Below are 16,184 nucleotides of genomic sequence, written 5' to 3'. Positions count from 1 at the left end.
ACCCCACGCTCTGTCTTCACATCCTGGCTCCTCTTCATGGGGATATGATGCCCCTGGTCTCCCCTCACAGTGAGCCCCCCACCCCCAATCACTTTCTTCTCTCCCCACCTGTTCCCCTGCCAGCATTCCTCACAGTTTATAATCACATGTTGATTACTTCTTGTTTATTTTCTGTCACTAGATTGGAAGCTCCTGAGGACAGAAGTCCTGTGGTTGTTTTTTGTTTGTTTGTTTGTTTGTTTGAATATTTATTGATTTGGCTCTGCCAGGTCTTAGTTGTAGCACATGGGATCTTTTGAATTCTTAGTTGCGGCATGTGGGATCTAGTCCCCTGACCAGGGATGAACCCAGGCCCCTTAACTGGGAGCGTGGAGTTTTAGCTACTGGACCACCAGGGAAACCCTGGGGATCCTGTGTTTTATTCCTGACTATCAGCGGCTTCTCACACTGAGACAGCATGGAGTCGGTGCTGGCGATATTCCAGACACCTCGTGAGGCTGGAGGCCTGAGGATTGGCATTAAGATTGGCCTGAGGGAGGGTTGGCATTTAGGCCAAGGTGACTTCAGTTTCTGTCACCTGGCTGGGAATAAGAATCCCCCATACAGAGGAGAAGCAGCTTAGAGGAGGTAAGGAACCAGGTTTGCATTGCACTGAGCTTGAAATAAGCCTGCGTCTAGCATTGCAGCCCCAGAAACGGAACAGTGGAGGGTCCCTCCATCGGGATGTGTTTGGATATGTCAGTGTTATAACACCACAGCTGATGAACTCGTATAGAAAGAGTGTTCCCTTCTTCTGCCTCCCCCTTTAATGATGACCTGGAGGCCCAAGTTTGAATTGCGATCCTCAGCCATCACTGTATATGGCAGCAGAGCCCACCCCCAGCCTTTAGCCCCTTCCCCCTCTCTTCCCTGCCTTGGCTTGATATTGCATGTGCATAGAGGGACGTGACCTGCCCCCAGGCCCACGCCATGTTCGCCTCTTGACTGTCTCTCCCCCTCCCTCCAGGTCTCGGGCTACACAGAGCAGTGATGCAATGTCCACAGAGAGGGTAGAGACCCTGTGAGTCCAGGAAGCAGAGAATCCCAGATTCCAAGGTGCCCAGGGTGTGGTGCAGAAAGGCCAGGCAGGCGTGTCCCTATGGACTCCTTGCTGTGCGTGTGTGTGTTGGAGGGTGCAGCTGGAGCCACGCCCTCTGTGCTGTTGGCCAGGCTGGCCCAGGTCTGAAGCCCTTGATTGTGGGTCTTTTTTTTAAAAAAAAATTACTTTATTTTTGGCTGCGGTAAGTATTGTTGCTTCCCGCAGGCTTTCTCTAGTTGCGACTAGTGAGGGCTACTCTCTCCTTATGGAGCACGGGCTCGAGGAACGTGGGCTCAGTAGTTCTGGTTCATAGGCTTAAGGCACATAGCTCCAAGGCACGTAGGATCTTCCAGGACCAGGGATCAAACCTGCATCTCCTGCATTGGCAGGCAGATTCTTTACCATTGAGCCACCTGGGAAGCCCCTCTGTAAGACCTAGCCACACATAAATTGAAGGAAAAAGAAAAGTTGGCAGCCCCAGGGCCCTCCTGAGTCCCACTGGGTGCCGTGTAAGGAACCGAGAGCTGGGCAGAGATGAGAACCTGGTGACAGAACCGCAGGGAGGAGGGTGGGGCGTGCTCACAGCCCAGGGCGCTGCGTCTTCCTCTTTTTCTCTCCCAGGCCCTGACTCTGGGCTGTGCAGAGGGTGGGGGTCCCCAGAAGTAGGGGCCTGGCAGCCAGAGGCACTGAGCCTAGGAGTGGGGGCTCTCACACTGGGGCAGGAAGTGTGAGGTGCGGAGCAGCTGGGGAGCCCCGGAGGCCGGAGGGGGGCAGGGAGGGTGAATGTGGTGAGGGGGGCGGAAGTCGGAAGCTGCCGCCGCCACGTTCACCGTTCACAGGGCGGGCGGACGGGGCGGCAGGATCGCTCCGGGGGAGCCAGGCCCACGCATCCCTTCCCGGCCCTCTGGAGGTGAGCAAGGTGGGCCTGCGTGGGGTGGGGGTTGGGAGGGCACTGGGGGGCGGAAGGTGCAGGGAGTCATGTACGGACCCTAGTGGGGCAGGTGGGCAGGAAGAGGGCCCTGAACGCCTGTGCACTTGCCGTGAGCCCGGCCCTGGGCCGCAGCCCCATCCTTCTCCTTCCTCCTTCCTCCTCTCCATCAACCAGCTGCCTCCCAATCTAGCCCTTTCCCTGAATCCTGCTGTGGCTCCCACTTACCCCAGCCTCCCAAGGAGCTCCTTCCTGAATCTTCTGTGAGCCTCCCTGGGTCCCTGGTGCTCAGTGGGGGTTAATGAAGCTGGAGGCCCCAAATGAGGCTTGACCCCTCGACCCTGGAGAGAAGGAAGCCATTCGGGCTGGGGCTTTGGGTGTGGTCATTGTAGGAGCTCAGACTTGGGTCTCCTAGCCCCTCCTTGCCTTCAGGCCCCAGCAGCAAGGCTGGGTTAGGGGGAGGGGGCCCAACTTGCTGGCTTGCCCCGGCAGCACGAATTTAGGCTTATCGCCCTGATGGTTGACAGAAACAAGCTCACTCTCAATGGCGTCCCTGTTTGGGACAATATCAAGCATCCTAGTTCTTATCCTCAGCCACCTCCCCCTTATTCTAGGGCCCGAGATCCTACAGGCAGAGTCACTCTTCTCTGCTAAAAGTCTGGGAAGGGTGACCTGTCATCAGCTGATAATAAACACCCCAGAGGACTGTGGGGCCTCAGCCAGGAGGCCTGTCTCCCAGCCTTTAGGACATCACAGGGCTCCTTGCTCTACAGATAAGGAACCATACAGCCTATGGATTAGAATCTGGGCTTAGGGCTTTTTGTTGTGGGAGGGGGAGATCCAGGAAGGCGTGAGGGAGGCCCAGGCTGGCCCTGAGGCTTTGTTGTCCTCCTGTGGGCAGTAGTTACCCTTTGGCCCTCTGCCCCCTCATCTCCTCTGCCCCAGGCTCATCCTTTCTGCTCACCACTCTCTCTTCTCTGTCCTCTCCATTCTCCCTCCATGCCTGCTTCTCAGCTGACCCATCTCAGGGTTCTCAGCACCAGTGGCGCACGCGCGCGCGCATGTGTGTGTGTGTGTGTGTGTGTGTTTCACTCTCTCTCGCTCTCTCTGCACATTTGCATGAAGCTGCCTTCCTTGTGGGCAGGATGTGGGGTGGCCCCTCATCATATGTCGTGTACCTCGGGTGCCCTGGCTCAGTCAGGTTCAGGAAGAGGTGTCCGTCCTGCGACCTCGGCCCAGGTACAGCGTGAGGGGGAGGGGAGGGTAACTGCCCTCAGGGCAACACCCTTAACCTGGCTGCTGCTCAGGGCTGCTGAAGGACGGGGCAGATCACCTCCTAAATCCCGGGATGGGCCAGAAGACTTTAGTTTTTGCATAGGAAGGGAATGTTGCCAGGGCAAAAGGAGGCAGCTTTCTGAGTTGGAAGCTTAAAAGGAGAGAGAGACACACACAGTCCAGACAGGACATCCAGGAACCGACTCCTTGGGTACAGAGGGAGCCCTTGGGGCCGAGCCCGTGCTCTCATGGAGGGCCATTTGTTTGCTTGTTTTCATGTATTTTTTTCTTCTCCAAATGGACCTGCAAAGCAGCCAGGTTAATCCAAGCATTTCTGAGCACCTCCCAAGGACGGTCTCAGCGTTGGCACTCGGACCACCCCACCCCCCATTTTCTCTCTTTCTTTTTTAAAAGGATTTTATTTATTTGTTTATTCATTTATTTATTTTGGGCTGCACTGGGTCTTTGTTGCTGCACAGGCTTTCTCTAGTTGCAGTGAGTGAGGGCCACTCTTCATTGCAGGCTTCTCATTGTCATGGCTTCTCTTGTTGCAGAGCATAGGCTCAAGAGCGTAGGGAGCATGGGCTCAGTAGTTACAACTCTCAGGCTCTGGAGCACAGGCTCAGTAGTTGTGGTGCACGGCCTTAGTTGCTCTGTGGCACGTGGGATCTTCTGGGACCAAGGAACAAACCGGTGTGCCCTGCATTGCAAGGTGGATTGTTATCCCCTGGGCCACCAGGGAAGCCCCTGCTCCCATTTTCTAGCAAACTTCCTGAGAGGACATATCCACCTTATTTCCTTCTTTCACAGGCAAGGAGCCAGGTGAAGTTTTGGACCAGAGTCACGTGGCTTGTCAGTGGTAGTTAGGATTTGAGACTAGGCTGTGAGCCTCCAGGTTTTGGCGAGTACGGGCTGAATGTGTGGCACTCGTGCTGTCCCCTGTCCCCCTTGGACAGGCTCTCCCCTGGCCTCCTGTGGCCTTCAACACCTCAGGGCACAGGCTCTGTGCCCAAGCAGGGGTTGGAAAGAGAACGCACTCTCAAAAGGATGATCCGGGTGCCATCTGGGCTCCTTCCTTCCCCACGATGGAAAAAACCTTGCCTTGAAGCTTGGGGGAGAGGTTAGGTGAGGGTAGAAGGGACTTATGTCCCCTTGGTCCCCCAGCTGTCGAGTTCTGTGTCCTTTACCTCCCCTCAGCTAATACAGGCTTAGCCCCAGCAGTGGTCACGCCGCTCTGGACAGGAGCCCTTGGGGGCCGCCCAGTGGAGCACCCCTCCTCTCCCATCCCTCCCCCATCCTCCGTTCCCTCCCCAATCCTTCCCCTCACTGGCTTCTGGACTCAGAGCATTTTCTTGGATTCCAAAGAGCCACCCCACTTCTCCCAGAAGTTTTCCTTAAGCTTCCTGAACCATCACGGTGCTTAGAGACATGAAGGGCCACTCCTTTCAGAGGGTACGGAACCCAGCTAAGAGACCCGTGTTGGACACTTCCTCCCTCCTTTGTTCTGGTTAAGATACCTGAGTGATTTTAAAAGAGGTAACACTAAATACCAAGGGTTGGGGAGGGGGGTAATAAACCAAGAAAATTCTAGATGCATGAGACCTGGGCTCTGCTCCTCGATTCCTGGCCCACCTCTGCCTAAGAGGTGCCATCCTACCTCCAGGAAACAGAGACTGGTCTCCACCTTTGACCCTTGACTCTTCACCCTTGCTCGGTCAGGTTGCCCTCACCCAGGTGATCAGTGGGACTGCCATTTTGGTCATAAGAAGTGACCTCAGGTCATCCTGTCCCTTCATTCAGCGAGAAGCAATAGAAGAGAGGAGGGGAGTGGGGGATGTGGATAGGGAGAGGAAAGGAGGGTGGGAGAGAGAGACAGAGACTCAGTCAACTTGCATTTCTAGTGAGGAGCATAGACAAGGTGGTTGAACGGGTCCTGAACTCTCTTCCTCTCTGTCCAGCTTCTTCCTCGGAGCCAGGACCCAGATGGACGTTTTGGCTGCTGAGCTGGCCTGGTGGGAACCACTTCTGGGAAAGCTCTGCCCTTAGGGCACTGGGCTTCCTGAGAGTAAGGTGTGATTTACTCATGGCCAGACTTGCCCTTAGGGGAACATCTTCATGTCATAATGATGCTAAATCTCCTTCTCCAAGCCTCAGTCTCCCCAGTCCTGTAATGAGGTTGTGAGGAGGGAGCTTTCTGAGGATCCATCCACCCACCCATCCATTCATCCATCCCTCCTTCCACCCCTCTATCCATTCATCCATTCGTCCATCCATCCCTCCATCTATCCATCCATCCATCCATCTCTCCATCCATCTCTGCATCTTTCCTCTTATTTTTACAAACATTTCTGGAGTGTCACCTCTGAGTCAGGCAGGCCCTGCCCTGGACAGTGGGGGAAACAGGTGAATTCAGGTGACTCCACTTCAGAAGAAATTCATGCTTTGTTCAATCCATAAATACCCAAAGGAATTGATTTATGGGTGGAAAGAAAGTGCTGCTAAAGGGAGCTGCAGACCTGGATCAGACCCCAGCTTCCCCACCCACCAGCTGAGCTACCTGGGCACATTTCTGAAGCTCTCTGAGCCTTGTTTCCTTATGAGTAGGAGGGCAATGTCACCACTTGCCCCACCCATGGGGTGACTGGCAGGCCTGAGGTCTGGGCTGCAAAGCACTAGCTAGGTGAGTGACACCCTATTGAGATGGGTGCTCTCAATGTGAGTTGAGTTGCTAGATACAATAGAGTCCAGAGCTAAATTTAAATTTCAGATAAATGAGTCGATTTTCAGTGTGAATATGTTCCCAATATTGGGCATCTTCTGTTGTGTATTTGCTAAATATGGCAACTCTGCCTAGAGGTTGTGTGCACCCATGTGGACCTGTCTGCCTGAAACCAGGACACCTGCAACCAGGCTCTGTAACCCCATGTGTCTCATGAGTAGTCCTGAGCTTCTCCAGTCCACACTAACCCTCAGCTTTCTAACCACTGGAACTAGAGGATAACGCTGTGCCCCCCACACTTGGCAGCTGGAGCAGGTATACACAGTTCAATTCAATTTGGCTGCTCGGTCATGTCCGACTCTTTGTGACCCCATGGACAGCAGCACGCCAGGCCTCCCTGTCCATCGCCAACTCCTGGAGTTTACTCAAGCTCATGTCCATTGAGTCAGTGGTGCCATCCAACCATCTCATCCTCTCATCCTCTTCTCCCACCTTCAATCTTTCCCAGCATCAGGGTCTTTTCAAATGAGTCAGTTCTTTGCATCAGGTGGCCAAAGTATTGGAGTTTCAGCTTCAGCATCAGTCCTTCCAATGAATATTCAGAGTTGATTTCCTTTAGGATGGACTGGTTTGACAAGGTGGTTGAACGGGTCCTGAACTCTCTTCCTCCCTGTCCAGCTTCTTCCTTGGAGCCAGGACCCAGATGGACGTTTTGGCTTGCAGTCCAAGGGACTCTCAAGAGTCTTCTCCAGCACCACAGTTCGAAGGCATCAATTCTTTGGTGCTCAGCCTTTTTTTGGTCCAACTCTCACATCCGTAAATGACTACTGGAAAAACCATAGCTTTGACTAGATGGACCTTTGTTGGTAAAGTAATGTCTTTGCTTTTTTAATATGCTATCTAGGTTGGTCATAACTTTTCTTCCAAGGAGCAAGTGTCTTAATTTCATGCCTGCACTCACCATCTGCAGTGATTTTGGAGCCCCCAAAAATAAAGTCTGTCACTGTTTCCACTGTTTCCCCATCTATTTGCCATGAAGTGATGGGACCAGATGCCATGATCTTAGTTTTCTGAATGTTGAGTTTTAAGCCAACTTTTTCACTCTCCTCTTTCACTTTCATCAAGAGGCTCACAGTTTGTCACTAAAGTGATTAGAGGTAGCATTTACATAGGAGATAGTGATAACAAGAAACACAAAGAACCTCCTTCTGGGGAGGGGAGGCAAGTGAGAACCAGGTGGGTTGACACGCTAGAAATTACACGATGGAGTAAATGCTCTGAACTACTAGAGAGGACGGGGTGGTATGCAGGCATACCTCTTTCCCCACCATGTGCTGGATCTGTCTGTCTTCCCCCAGTCCTCACCTCACCTCCCTCAGGCCCTTCCGTCCCCTCAGGCCCCAGCAATCTGTTCCCTTTGGTCTCTGGAAAGCTGCTACAACTTCTCTGATTTTTCTTTCCCTTTGAATCCATGAAGGAAGACCCCATTTCTTCTGGGAACGCCAGTCCAATCCTCATTTATGTCTAGCATGGTCATTAACATTTACCTGTCTGCTTTGCTTCATATACAAGTTTATTTATAAGGGCTTCCCTGGTGGCTCAGTGGTAAAGAATCCGCCTGCAAATGCAAGAGACACCAAGATGCAAGTTCGATCCTTTGGTAGGAAGATCTCCTGGAGTAGGAAATGGCAACCCACTCCAGTATTCTTGCCTGGGAAATCCCATGGACAGAGGAGCCTGGTGGGCTCCAGTCCACAGGCTTGCAAAGAGTCGGATACGACTGAGTGACTGAGTACTTTGGCAAAGCGGGACGCGTGGAACTCCTGTCTTATTAAAAATTGTAGGGCACAGTTTCCTCCGACCCCCTCCCATCATTTCCCATTCCCGTTATTGTCATTTGAACTTGGCTGTCAAGCAATTCACTAACAAGAGGAGGGGAGTTGAAGTCCTTTAGGCAGAATGCTGTGGTACCCACAGGGATGTGCTCCTAAGGTAGACACACGCCAGATAGAATGTGTGGAGGAGTGAGGACTGGAGAGGGGGCATCTTAGGAGGGGAGCCTGCTGGACACAAACAGACCAGGTCTTGGCAGGGAGAGATGGGAGCTAGGGATGCCCCGAGTTCAAGTGTCTGTGATGGAGGTGCTTCCCTGCGCCTCTGCCCTACATCTCGTAAATGGAGCTATTTCCTGAGTTTCCCATAGTAAGGGCTATTTCCCTGGTGGCTCAGACAGTAAAGAATTTCCCTGCAATGTGGGAGACCCAGGTTTGATCCCTGGGTCAGGAAGATCTCCTGGAGAAGGGAATGGCTATCCACCCAATATTCTTGCCTGTAGAATTCCATGGATAGAGGAGCCTGGTGGGCTACAGTCCATGGAGCCATGGGGTTGCAAAGAGTTGGACACGACTGAGCAACTAACAGTTTCAAGGGCTGTTTCCTTGAGAAGCCTGCAGAGTGTGTGTGTATGTGCGCATGGCGGGGGTGTGTGTGTCTTACCTCTTTATTTATACTTGGTCATTCTCCAGGCAGGCCTGGGGAGGGAGGTTTGGCTCCAGAGGGGTTGCCCAAATATAGATGATGGGTCCTGACCTCACTTGTTCTCTCCCCCTTGGAGATAGGATCAAAGCAGGGCTCTCACCCAGAGAGGAAAAGAGTTGAAAATGGACAGGTGCTTGGGGGGAGCAAGGTAGCCAGGGATTGCCCCTGAGGCCAGCCGAGGACTTAGGGAGTGAACCGTATGAGTCCTCAGCCTTTAACCTGGGGAAGGTATGGGGTGGAGAGGAAGACGCTTAAATGATGACTGAAAGTAAAAGTGTTAATCTCTCAGTCATGTCTGACTCTTTGTGACCCTATGAGCTGTAGCCTGCCAGGCCCTTCCTTCCATAGGATTCTCCAGGCAAGAGTACTGGAATGAGGATCTTCCCTTCTCCAGGGGATCTTCCCTACCCAGGAATCAAACCTGGGTCTCCTGAACTGCAGGCAGATTTTTTATCATCTGAGCCACCAGGAAAGTCCCAGATGATGACTGAGGCTGAGCTAAAAGAGTTGGAGACCCATAGAAGAGCAGATTTCAAATTGATTGGATTCAGAGCATCAAGTACAAGACTGAAAGTAAGAAGTGGCCCCAGCCCTTGGGAAGTTCCAGTCTACTGGGGAGGCCGGCTGAGAACTCGGCGGTAAATCGGCCCTTCCTGGGGCCTAAAGCTTCAGCATCCCGAGGCCACAGATTGGCAATTACAGATTCTTGCTCTGCTCACAGTGAAGGATGTGAGGGTTGGGACAGAGGGAGAAGTGAAAACCCAGAAAAGGATTCTGGTTTTGAGAGACTTTTTGGAGGATGCTCTCAAGGGGAATAAGAAGCTGAAATTCATACTAGTCCTGTCTCATTTTTCTCTGGCACCTCCTGAAAGAAGAACAGTACCCGGTTGTGCTGTCTTGCTGACCTTAAACAATAGGACCCCACCCAGCCTTGGTTCCCTGTCCCTGAGACTTCCCCCTTATTGAGTGTCTCTTGGTGGACCATGAAGTAGGTGGACAGTGGGTATTGGGAAATCACACATGGTTGCAAGTCAGGAGCAGGGATATGTATGTGTTTATTTGTGCCTTTGTTCCCCCCAGATATTTCAAAAAACAGCTGAATGTATACACAGTCCTCCAAGTAGACATATATGAGTGAGGAAAGTAAGACAAAGGGAAAATGAAAGATGTGATGCAGTCTGGGATGCATTTATTGTTCTATTTTTATTTATTTGACTGCACCAAGAAATAGTTGCAGCAAGTGGGAGCTTTAGTTGCAGCTTGTGAACTCTTAGGTGCAGCAAGTGGGATATGGTTCCCTGACCAGGCATTGAACCCAGGCCCCCTGCATTGGGAGCACGGAGTCTTAGCCACTGGACCACCAGGAAAGTCCCCTGGGGTGCATAGGGGAAATGTGTGCATAGGGCCTGCAGATTTAACCTACACTTCGTGAGGGTCAGTAATGGGAGGGAAACGGGTCCAGTTACGAGTCTCACAGTGTCCACAGGGTCAGAACAGGCCAGTTGTTCTGAAGCAGCAGGGCCACTCCCAAAAGCTGTGTAACCTGGAGTCCACATGCAGGGGATAGAGATACGTGTTCTAGAAAAGGCCCCGTGAGAATCCTCGGCTGCATCCCATTAGGCCCCACCCAGAGTGCCAGTGTGGCTGATGCACTGGGCAGCGCTGAACAGATGTGGTGGAGCCTCAGGGGAACATGGGTGGACATCCCCAGGTTTCCCCACCCACACCCCTGTCACCAAGAAGGCAGTGGTCTCCTCCCCATGCAGCCTGGGTCTTCCCTGTGGGCTGATGCCCACACCCCTCCCTGCAGGAGCTCAGGCTGAGCTTAGCTGGTGCCCGTCTTCCTGGTTCCACCTAGGCCACACTGCATGGCCGTAACTGAGAAATGGCCAGTTCATTATTGCGAAGATGCAGGCCCCGAAGGCTGGAGCCTCAGGAAGTGGAAACAAGACTGGCCATGGCCTTTCTTCCCTGGCTGCCTGCTTCTCCCTTGAGTCTGTTTCATTCCTTTGGCCTCTAGTCCTTGACCGCTTGGCTCCCACATACATTGGTTTCCGTGTCACTTTTTTTTTTTTTTTTTTGGTTTGCCTCTGCTTGCCTGCTAATTTGAGACATTTGTGCCTTTTGTCTTGCTACCAACATTCTCAGCCTCAACATTCTCCAATCCAGGTTCCCCAAAGGCGGCTCTGGTGTGCTCAGTTCATCTTTTTCAGCTCAGCCACGGGAGCCACCTTCAGCCAACAGATGAGTGTCTTTGGGGCAGGTGCCGCCATGGGTACAGGCAGTTGCAATCATGGGTTAAACAGCATGTATGGTACACTCCTCACCCCTGCCTCCGTGTCGAGGGCAGTGGCCCTTGGCCTGGGCTGTGGATGTGGCAGGCACTCAAAACCATATATAACTTGCCACTTGTGTGCTTCCAGGGGTTGACAGCCCAGTGCTAACCTGAGTTTGCTTTGGGTACTTCCAGGGTACATGCGGGGTCCTGGTTGCCCCCCCTGGCCAGCGCTCCCTCTAATCCACACAATGCGCTTGTGAAGGCGGATGCTTCTGAAGGCTCTAACGCAGCTTGCGCTCATTGGATGATGGGTGACGACGGACTCTGTGGCCACCCCAGACCCGTGGAAATCCTCGACATCTGTTTGGGAGACAACCTGCAGCCCCACTCGGAAGCCCACCTAGGGGACACCTATGGCCACCCTGAGCCTCTTGAACCTCACGGGGAGCAGACCTGGGCCTCTGTCGCTCCTGATACTGTGAGGCCCGATGTTTGTCCCCAGGGCTCCAGCCCAGAGCCCATGCACCTGGGGAGCGGCTCTTCCCAGGAACGGGCAGGACAGAAAACCACCCCTCCCAGGTCTCCCAGGGACAACCAGCCTCTGGGGAGCCCAGGGCAGTGCCAGGGCACATCCACACAGGTGGTGTTCTGGGCGGGGATCCTGCAGGCCCAGATGTGCGTGCTAGACCTGGAGGAGGAGCTGGAGAAGACGGAAGGGCTCAGAGCTGAGCTGAGATGCTGCATTCCCGCGGCCCCTGCAGACCTCCCCACTTTTCCCTCCAGCCCAGTTGGCCCCCGGAACTCGGGCCTCCTCCCCAGCCCACCCGTGGATGTGGATGAGGCCTCAGGGGAAGACAGCAGTGGGCCAGAAGGGGAGACCCAGAACCCAGCATGGCCAAGGGAGGGAGTCCTGGACTTGTCTCCCGAGTGGAGTGCTGAGGAGGAGAGCATCTTCTTTGACAACCCTCTCTTCCTGGAGAGCCCTTGCTCGGACACCAGTGAATCTGAAACGCACTTTTCCTGGGGCTTCTTGGACTCCTGTGTAGATGTGAGGACTGGGCCCCAGAGCTCGCAGACCCTGGAGCCTCCACCCCCGGGAGGCAGAGTGCCCTGGGAGCTGGGCAGTGAGCCAGATCTGGGGGAGAGCACAGCAGAGTCCAGCGGGCACACCACCCCGCCATTCCCTGTGCCCACCTACAGGCCACACCCTTTCTCCTGGGTCGTGGTGGACACCCCTGTGGGGGCTCCCGCAGCACCTTCCAGCCCAGAGGAGACTGAGGTAAACTGAGCCCCGGGAACCAACCCTTGGGCTGTGCTTGGGGACATGGACAGAAGGAAGGACCTTCCTCTGCTATCACTGGGCGCAGAACTCTCTTCCCTTTGGGGAGCAACAGAGCAGAAAGGCAGGCCCAGGGTGGCCTTCAGAAGTAGAGGGAATTTTACAGGAGCCGTGATGTCAGCTGAGCACGATAACAATGCTCAGTTGTTAAGCAGATGACATTTGTTAAGGCACAAATGTCTCCCATCTCACCACCTCTAAGGCGCTGTGTCTGGACACATTAAGAACAAATAGCTCCTCCCGTTGCAGTGTGTTCCAGGCCAGTCTTTAGACTCTGGCCTCCCACCTCAAAGAAGTTCCCAACTGTAACAGGGCAGGGGTCAACCTGCAGGGGTGACCTCTTCTCCCACTGGGGAGATGTCTCCTTTAAGAGTCCTCTCTTTTTGGGAGAGATTGCAGCATTTTGTTACTTTTAGCATCTTTCATCGAATTCAGTTTCACCAGCTCAGGCCCCTAGGACAATGGCAGAGGTCCTTGATACCAACTAGCACAAGTTATGGGGACAAGTTATGTGAGCACTTTTTTTTCCCTAGGGAGGCCTCTGCTTAAGAGATAAGGAGACTCAAGATGGCAGAGCCAGGCTGTAACATTCTAATCTCTGTGATCCCAGAGAACAATGGGGAAGAGCTCTGACCCCGAGATCTGAGGAGCTGTGAACACTGGCCAGGCCCCTCCACCCACACGCTGGGGTGGAGTACGGGGCGGTTGTGGCTCTGCTTTGTGACATGTGTTCTTGGACCTGGTTGCTCCAGGGCCCCTGAGGTCCTCAGAGGGAGGCCTGGGAGCCCTGTCCTGGGAGCTGGCAGTTTGCTCTTATCTGGAATGACAGAGCCCAGCCCGGTATCTGGGGGCTGTTGACCTTCCCTCCAACACAGCCTCTCCTTGAGCAGTGCCATGGGAAGCAGGGCCCATGCTGAGCAGACAGAGCAGAGACTAGAAGTCAGTGAGCATGGATGAGGCCCCGAGGCCAGAGGGATGTGGGAAAGTCCCTGGAAGCAGTTTCCCTGGGGCAAATCTCTCCTCCTTTTCTTCCCTAAGAGTTCTCTGAGAGACATCCTTGACCCTGCCTCGCCCGCAGCATCCTGTGTGGACAAAACACTGAGCTGGGAGACAGAACATGTGGGATCTAACGGCAGCCCCGCCACACATCCAGTGCAACCTTGGGCAAGTCACTTCCCCTCTCTGGGCCTCACCTTATCTATCTGTAAAGAGGGTACATGAGCCCCGTGATTTCCAGGGCCCAGCACCAGCCCACCTAGGATGTGGGTCCCATCCAGGGTGCCTCGTCTGAACAGAGGCCCAGATCGGGGAGTGTGGTCTGGGCTGGGAGAAGACAGCAGGGAAGGAGGGCCCTGTATACTTATAGTCCTGTTTTCCTCCCCATCTTCCCCTGCCTGCACCGCCCCCTGCACCTCTCAGCATCCCCAGGCCTCATGGATGTGCCTCTATCTTTCTCAACAGGCAGGGCCCAGCACCCAGGGCTGGCCAACCAAGGTCATTCCTTCCTGGCCCCCAGGGCCTCTTAGCTCCCAGGACAGAGGTGAGATCCAGTGTGGGGTCTGGGAAATCAAGTGGTTGGGGGTTTGATCGGGAGTGGGGACAAAGATCATTCTTGGATCCCAGGGGTGTCATTGAGGGGTCCCCTTGTGTTGTGTTAGAACCAGACAGACTTGGGGTTAAACCCTGTGTCTGCCTCTGTAACTTCATCAATACAATGGTTTTTAAAATACCCATCTCTGCTAATGGGAAGTTGCTGTATAACACGGGGAGCTCAACCCAGGGCTCTGTGACAACCTAGAGGGACAGTATGGGGTAGGGGGTGGGAGGGAGTTTCAAGAAGGAGGGGACATATGTATACCTACAGCTGATTCATGTTGTTGTAGGGCAGAAACCAACACAACATTGTAAAGCAATTGTTCAGTCGCTAAGTTGTGTCTGACTCTTTGCCACCCATGAACTGCAGCATGCCAGGCTTCCCTGTCCTTCACTATCTCCTGGAGTTTGCTCACATTCATGTCCGCTGAGTCGGTGATTATCTAACCATCTCATCCTCTGCCACCCCCATATCTTCCAATTAAAAGTAAATTTAAAAAAATAAATAATGAAATACTCATCTCTTGGAGTTAATGAAGACTAAAAATTTTTAAAAAATAAAATACTCATAGAGTAAATGAAGAATAAATTTTTTAAAAATAAATTAAGTAAAATACCATCTCATAGAGTAAATGATGAAATGTGCAAAAGATCCTGAAGCTGGGAAAGATTGTAGGCAGGAGAAGGGGATGACAGAGGATGAGATGGTTGGATGGCATCACCAACTCAATGGACATGAGTTTGAGCAAGCTCCAGGAGATGTTGAAGGACAGGGAAGCCTGGGGTGCTGCAGTCCGTGGGGTCACAAAGAGTCAGACACGACTTAGCGACTGAACACCACCACCAAAAGACCCAGCTTTTTGGATGCCTGGATCTTCGTGGTTTAGCAACCTTGAACCCCTGGTTGCCTTGGGGCTGGAGTTCTCTGCCTGCTGCCCCATGTGTAGGAGGTCACTGCCCCATGACCAGGGACAGAATGTGCAGTTTCAGGGAGGAGCCCAGGGGGATAGGGGAGGGGGGACCTGCTGGCAATGACAGCCCAGGCTGTTCCCTGGCTCTGCCAGGCCCCTTGGCCCGCAGCCTGCCCCTCACCCCATGCCAGCTTCATTCCATGCTCTTTCTCAGGTGACAAGGATACAGAATGTGTCCAGGAGTCTGCTCCCTGCACCGTGGCCCCTGGCCACCCCTGGGGGAGCCCAGCCTCTTCGCTGGAGTCGAGCAGCCCTGAGTCTGGTGTCAGAGGCCCTGACTCCCAGCCCAGCCCCGTGTCCTCCCGGGAAGGCAGCCCGCGGCCACAGGGCCACCCCCCAGGCAGTATTATTCCCGAGTGGACACTAGATGCTCCAAGCCCTTCATTCCTGGAGACAGATGGGGCGGAGCCAGGTTCCCTGGAAAAAGAGGAGGCAGGAGAGGCCCCAAACCGAGGGAAGGAAGTAAAGTTAAGCCCTCCCAGGACTGCGGAGGCCGGAGCCAGCCAGCCTGACGCTTGCCTGACTTCTGCAAAAACGTAAGTTTCATTCTAACTGCCCTCTGCTTCCTAATTATGCAGGCATTTAAGAATACCCACTCTGATTCTTTTCCCTTATAGGTTATTACAAAATATTAAGAAGAGTTCCCTGTGGTATTACAGTAGGTCCTTGTTGGTTATCTGTTTTATATATAATAGTGTGTATATGTTAATTCCAAACTCATTTATTCTTACCCCTCTTTCCCATTTGGTAACCATAAGTTTTTTTCCATTTCTGTTTTATGAGTAGGTTCATTTGTATCTCTTTTTTTAGACTTTATATATAAGTCATAGCATACAATAGTTGTCTGACTTCACTTAGTATGATAATCTCTAGGTCCATCCATGTTGCTGCAAATGGCTTATTTTATTCTTTTGTATGGCTGAGTAATATTCCATCGTGTGTATGTATATATGTGTGTATACCACATCTTTTTTATCCATTCATCTGTCAGTGGACATTTAGGTTGTTCACATGTCTTGGCTATTGTAAATAGTGCTGCAGTGAACATTGGGATGCATATATCTTTTCAAATTATGGCTTTCTCTAGATTTATGCCCAGGACTGGGATTGCTGGATCATATGGTAGCTCTATATTTATGTTTTTAAGAAACCTCCATACTGTTCTGCATAGTGGCTGCACCCATTTACATTCCCACCAACTGTGTTGGAGGGTTCCTTTTTCTCCATACCCTCTCCAGCATGTATTATCTGTAGACTCTTTGATGATACCCATTCTGACCGGTGTGAGGTGACATGAGAAATGCACACTGGGACCTAACATGGGATGTATGTAAGCCAGGATTACAGACCAGAGGGTTAGGAAGCACAAGAAACCAAAGAGCAGATGGTTATACATGTAGGGCAGGACTTGCACGTGCCAAGGGACAGCCAGGGAGACATGTCCATGACCAGACACCAGGAGATG

The 16,184-nt window shown here is 52.8% G+C and overlaps 1 protein-coding gene across 11 annotated transcripts in view; it reads left to right on the top strand.

Moving 5' to 3' along the window:
• Positions 1–16,184, top strand: part of PSD4 (pleckstrin and Sec7 domain containing 4) — a 43,846-nt gene that overhangs the window by 14,360 nt on the left and 13,302 nt on the right. For 6 of the 11 annotated variants that reach the window (XM_081483564.1, XM_081483560.1, XM_081483558.1 and 3 more), the window contains exons 1-5: positions 1,910–1,988; positions 11,009–12,095; positions 13,194–13,319; positions 13,617–13,695; positions 14,874–15,255. In XM_081483564.1, the coding sequence (XP_081339690.1) occupies positions 11,121–12,095; positions 13,194–13,319; positions 13,617–13,695; positions 14,874–15,255 (1,562 nt within the window). In that variant the 5' untranslated portion in view covers positions 1,910–1,988; positions 11,009–11,120. Of the gene's footprint in view, positions 1–1,909; positions 1,998–11,008; positions 12,096–13,193; positions 13,324–13,616; positions 13,696–14,873; positions 15,256–16,184 lie in introns of those variants that run through there. The other 5 variants (XM_081483567.1, XM_081483563.1, XM_081483568.1 and 2 more) reach the window with 4 other exon arrangements.

Source organism: Giraffa tippelskirchi, chromosome 4, assembly GCF_054371585.1.
Source record: "Giraffa tippelskirchi isolate mGirTip1 chromosome 4, T2T-mGirTip1v1.2.pri, whole genome shotgun sequence".
Taxonomy (NCBI): Eukaryota; Metazoa; Chordata; class Mammalia; order Artiodactyla; family Giraffidae; genus Giraffa; species Giraffa tippelskirchi.
Note: the sequence above shows the minus strand (reverse complement) of the source record. Positions and strands in the feature narration are given on the sequence as shown.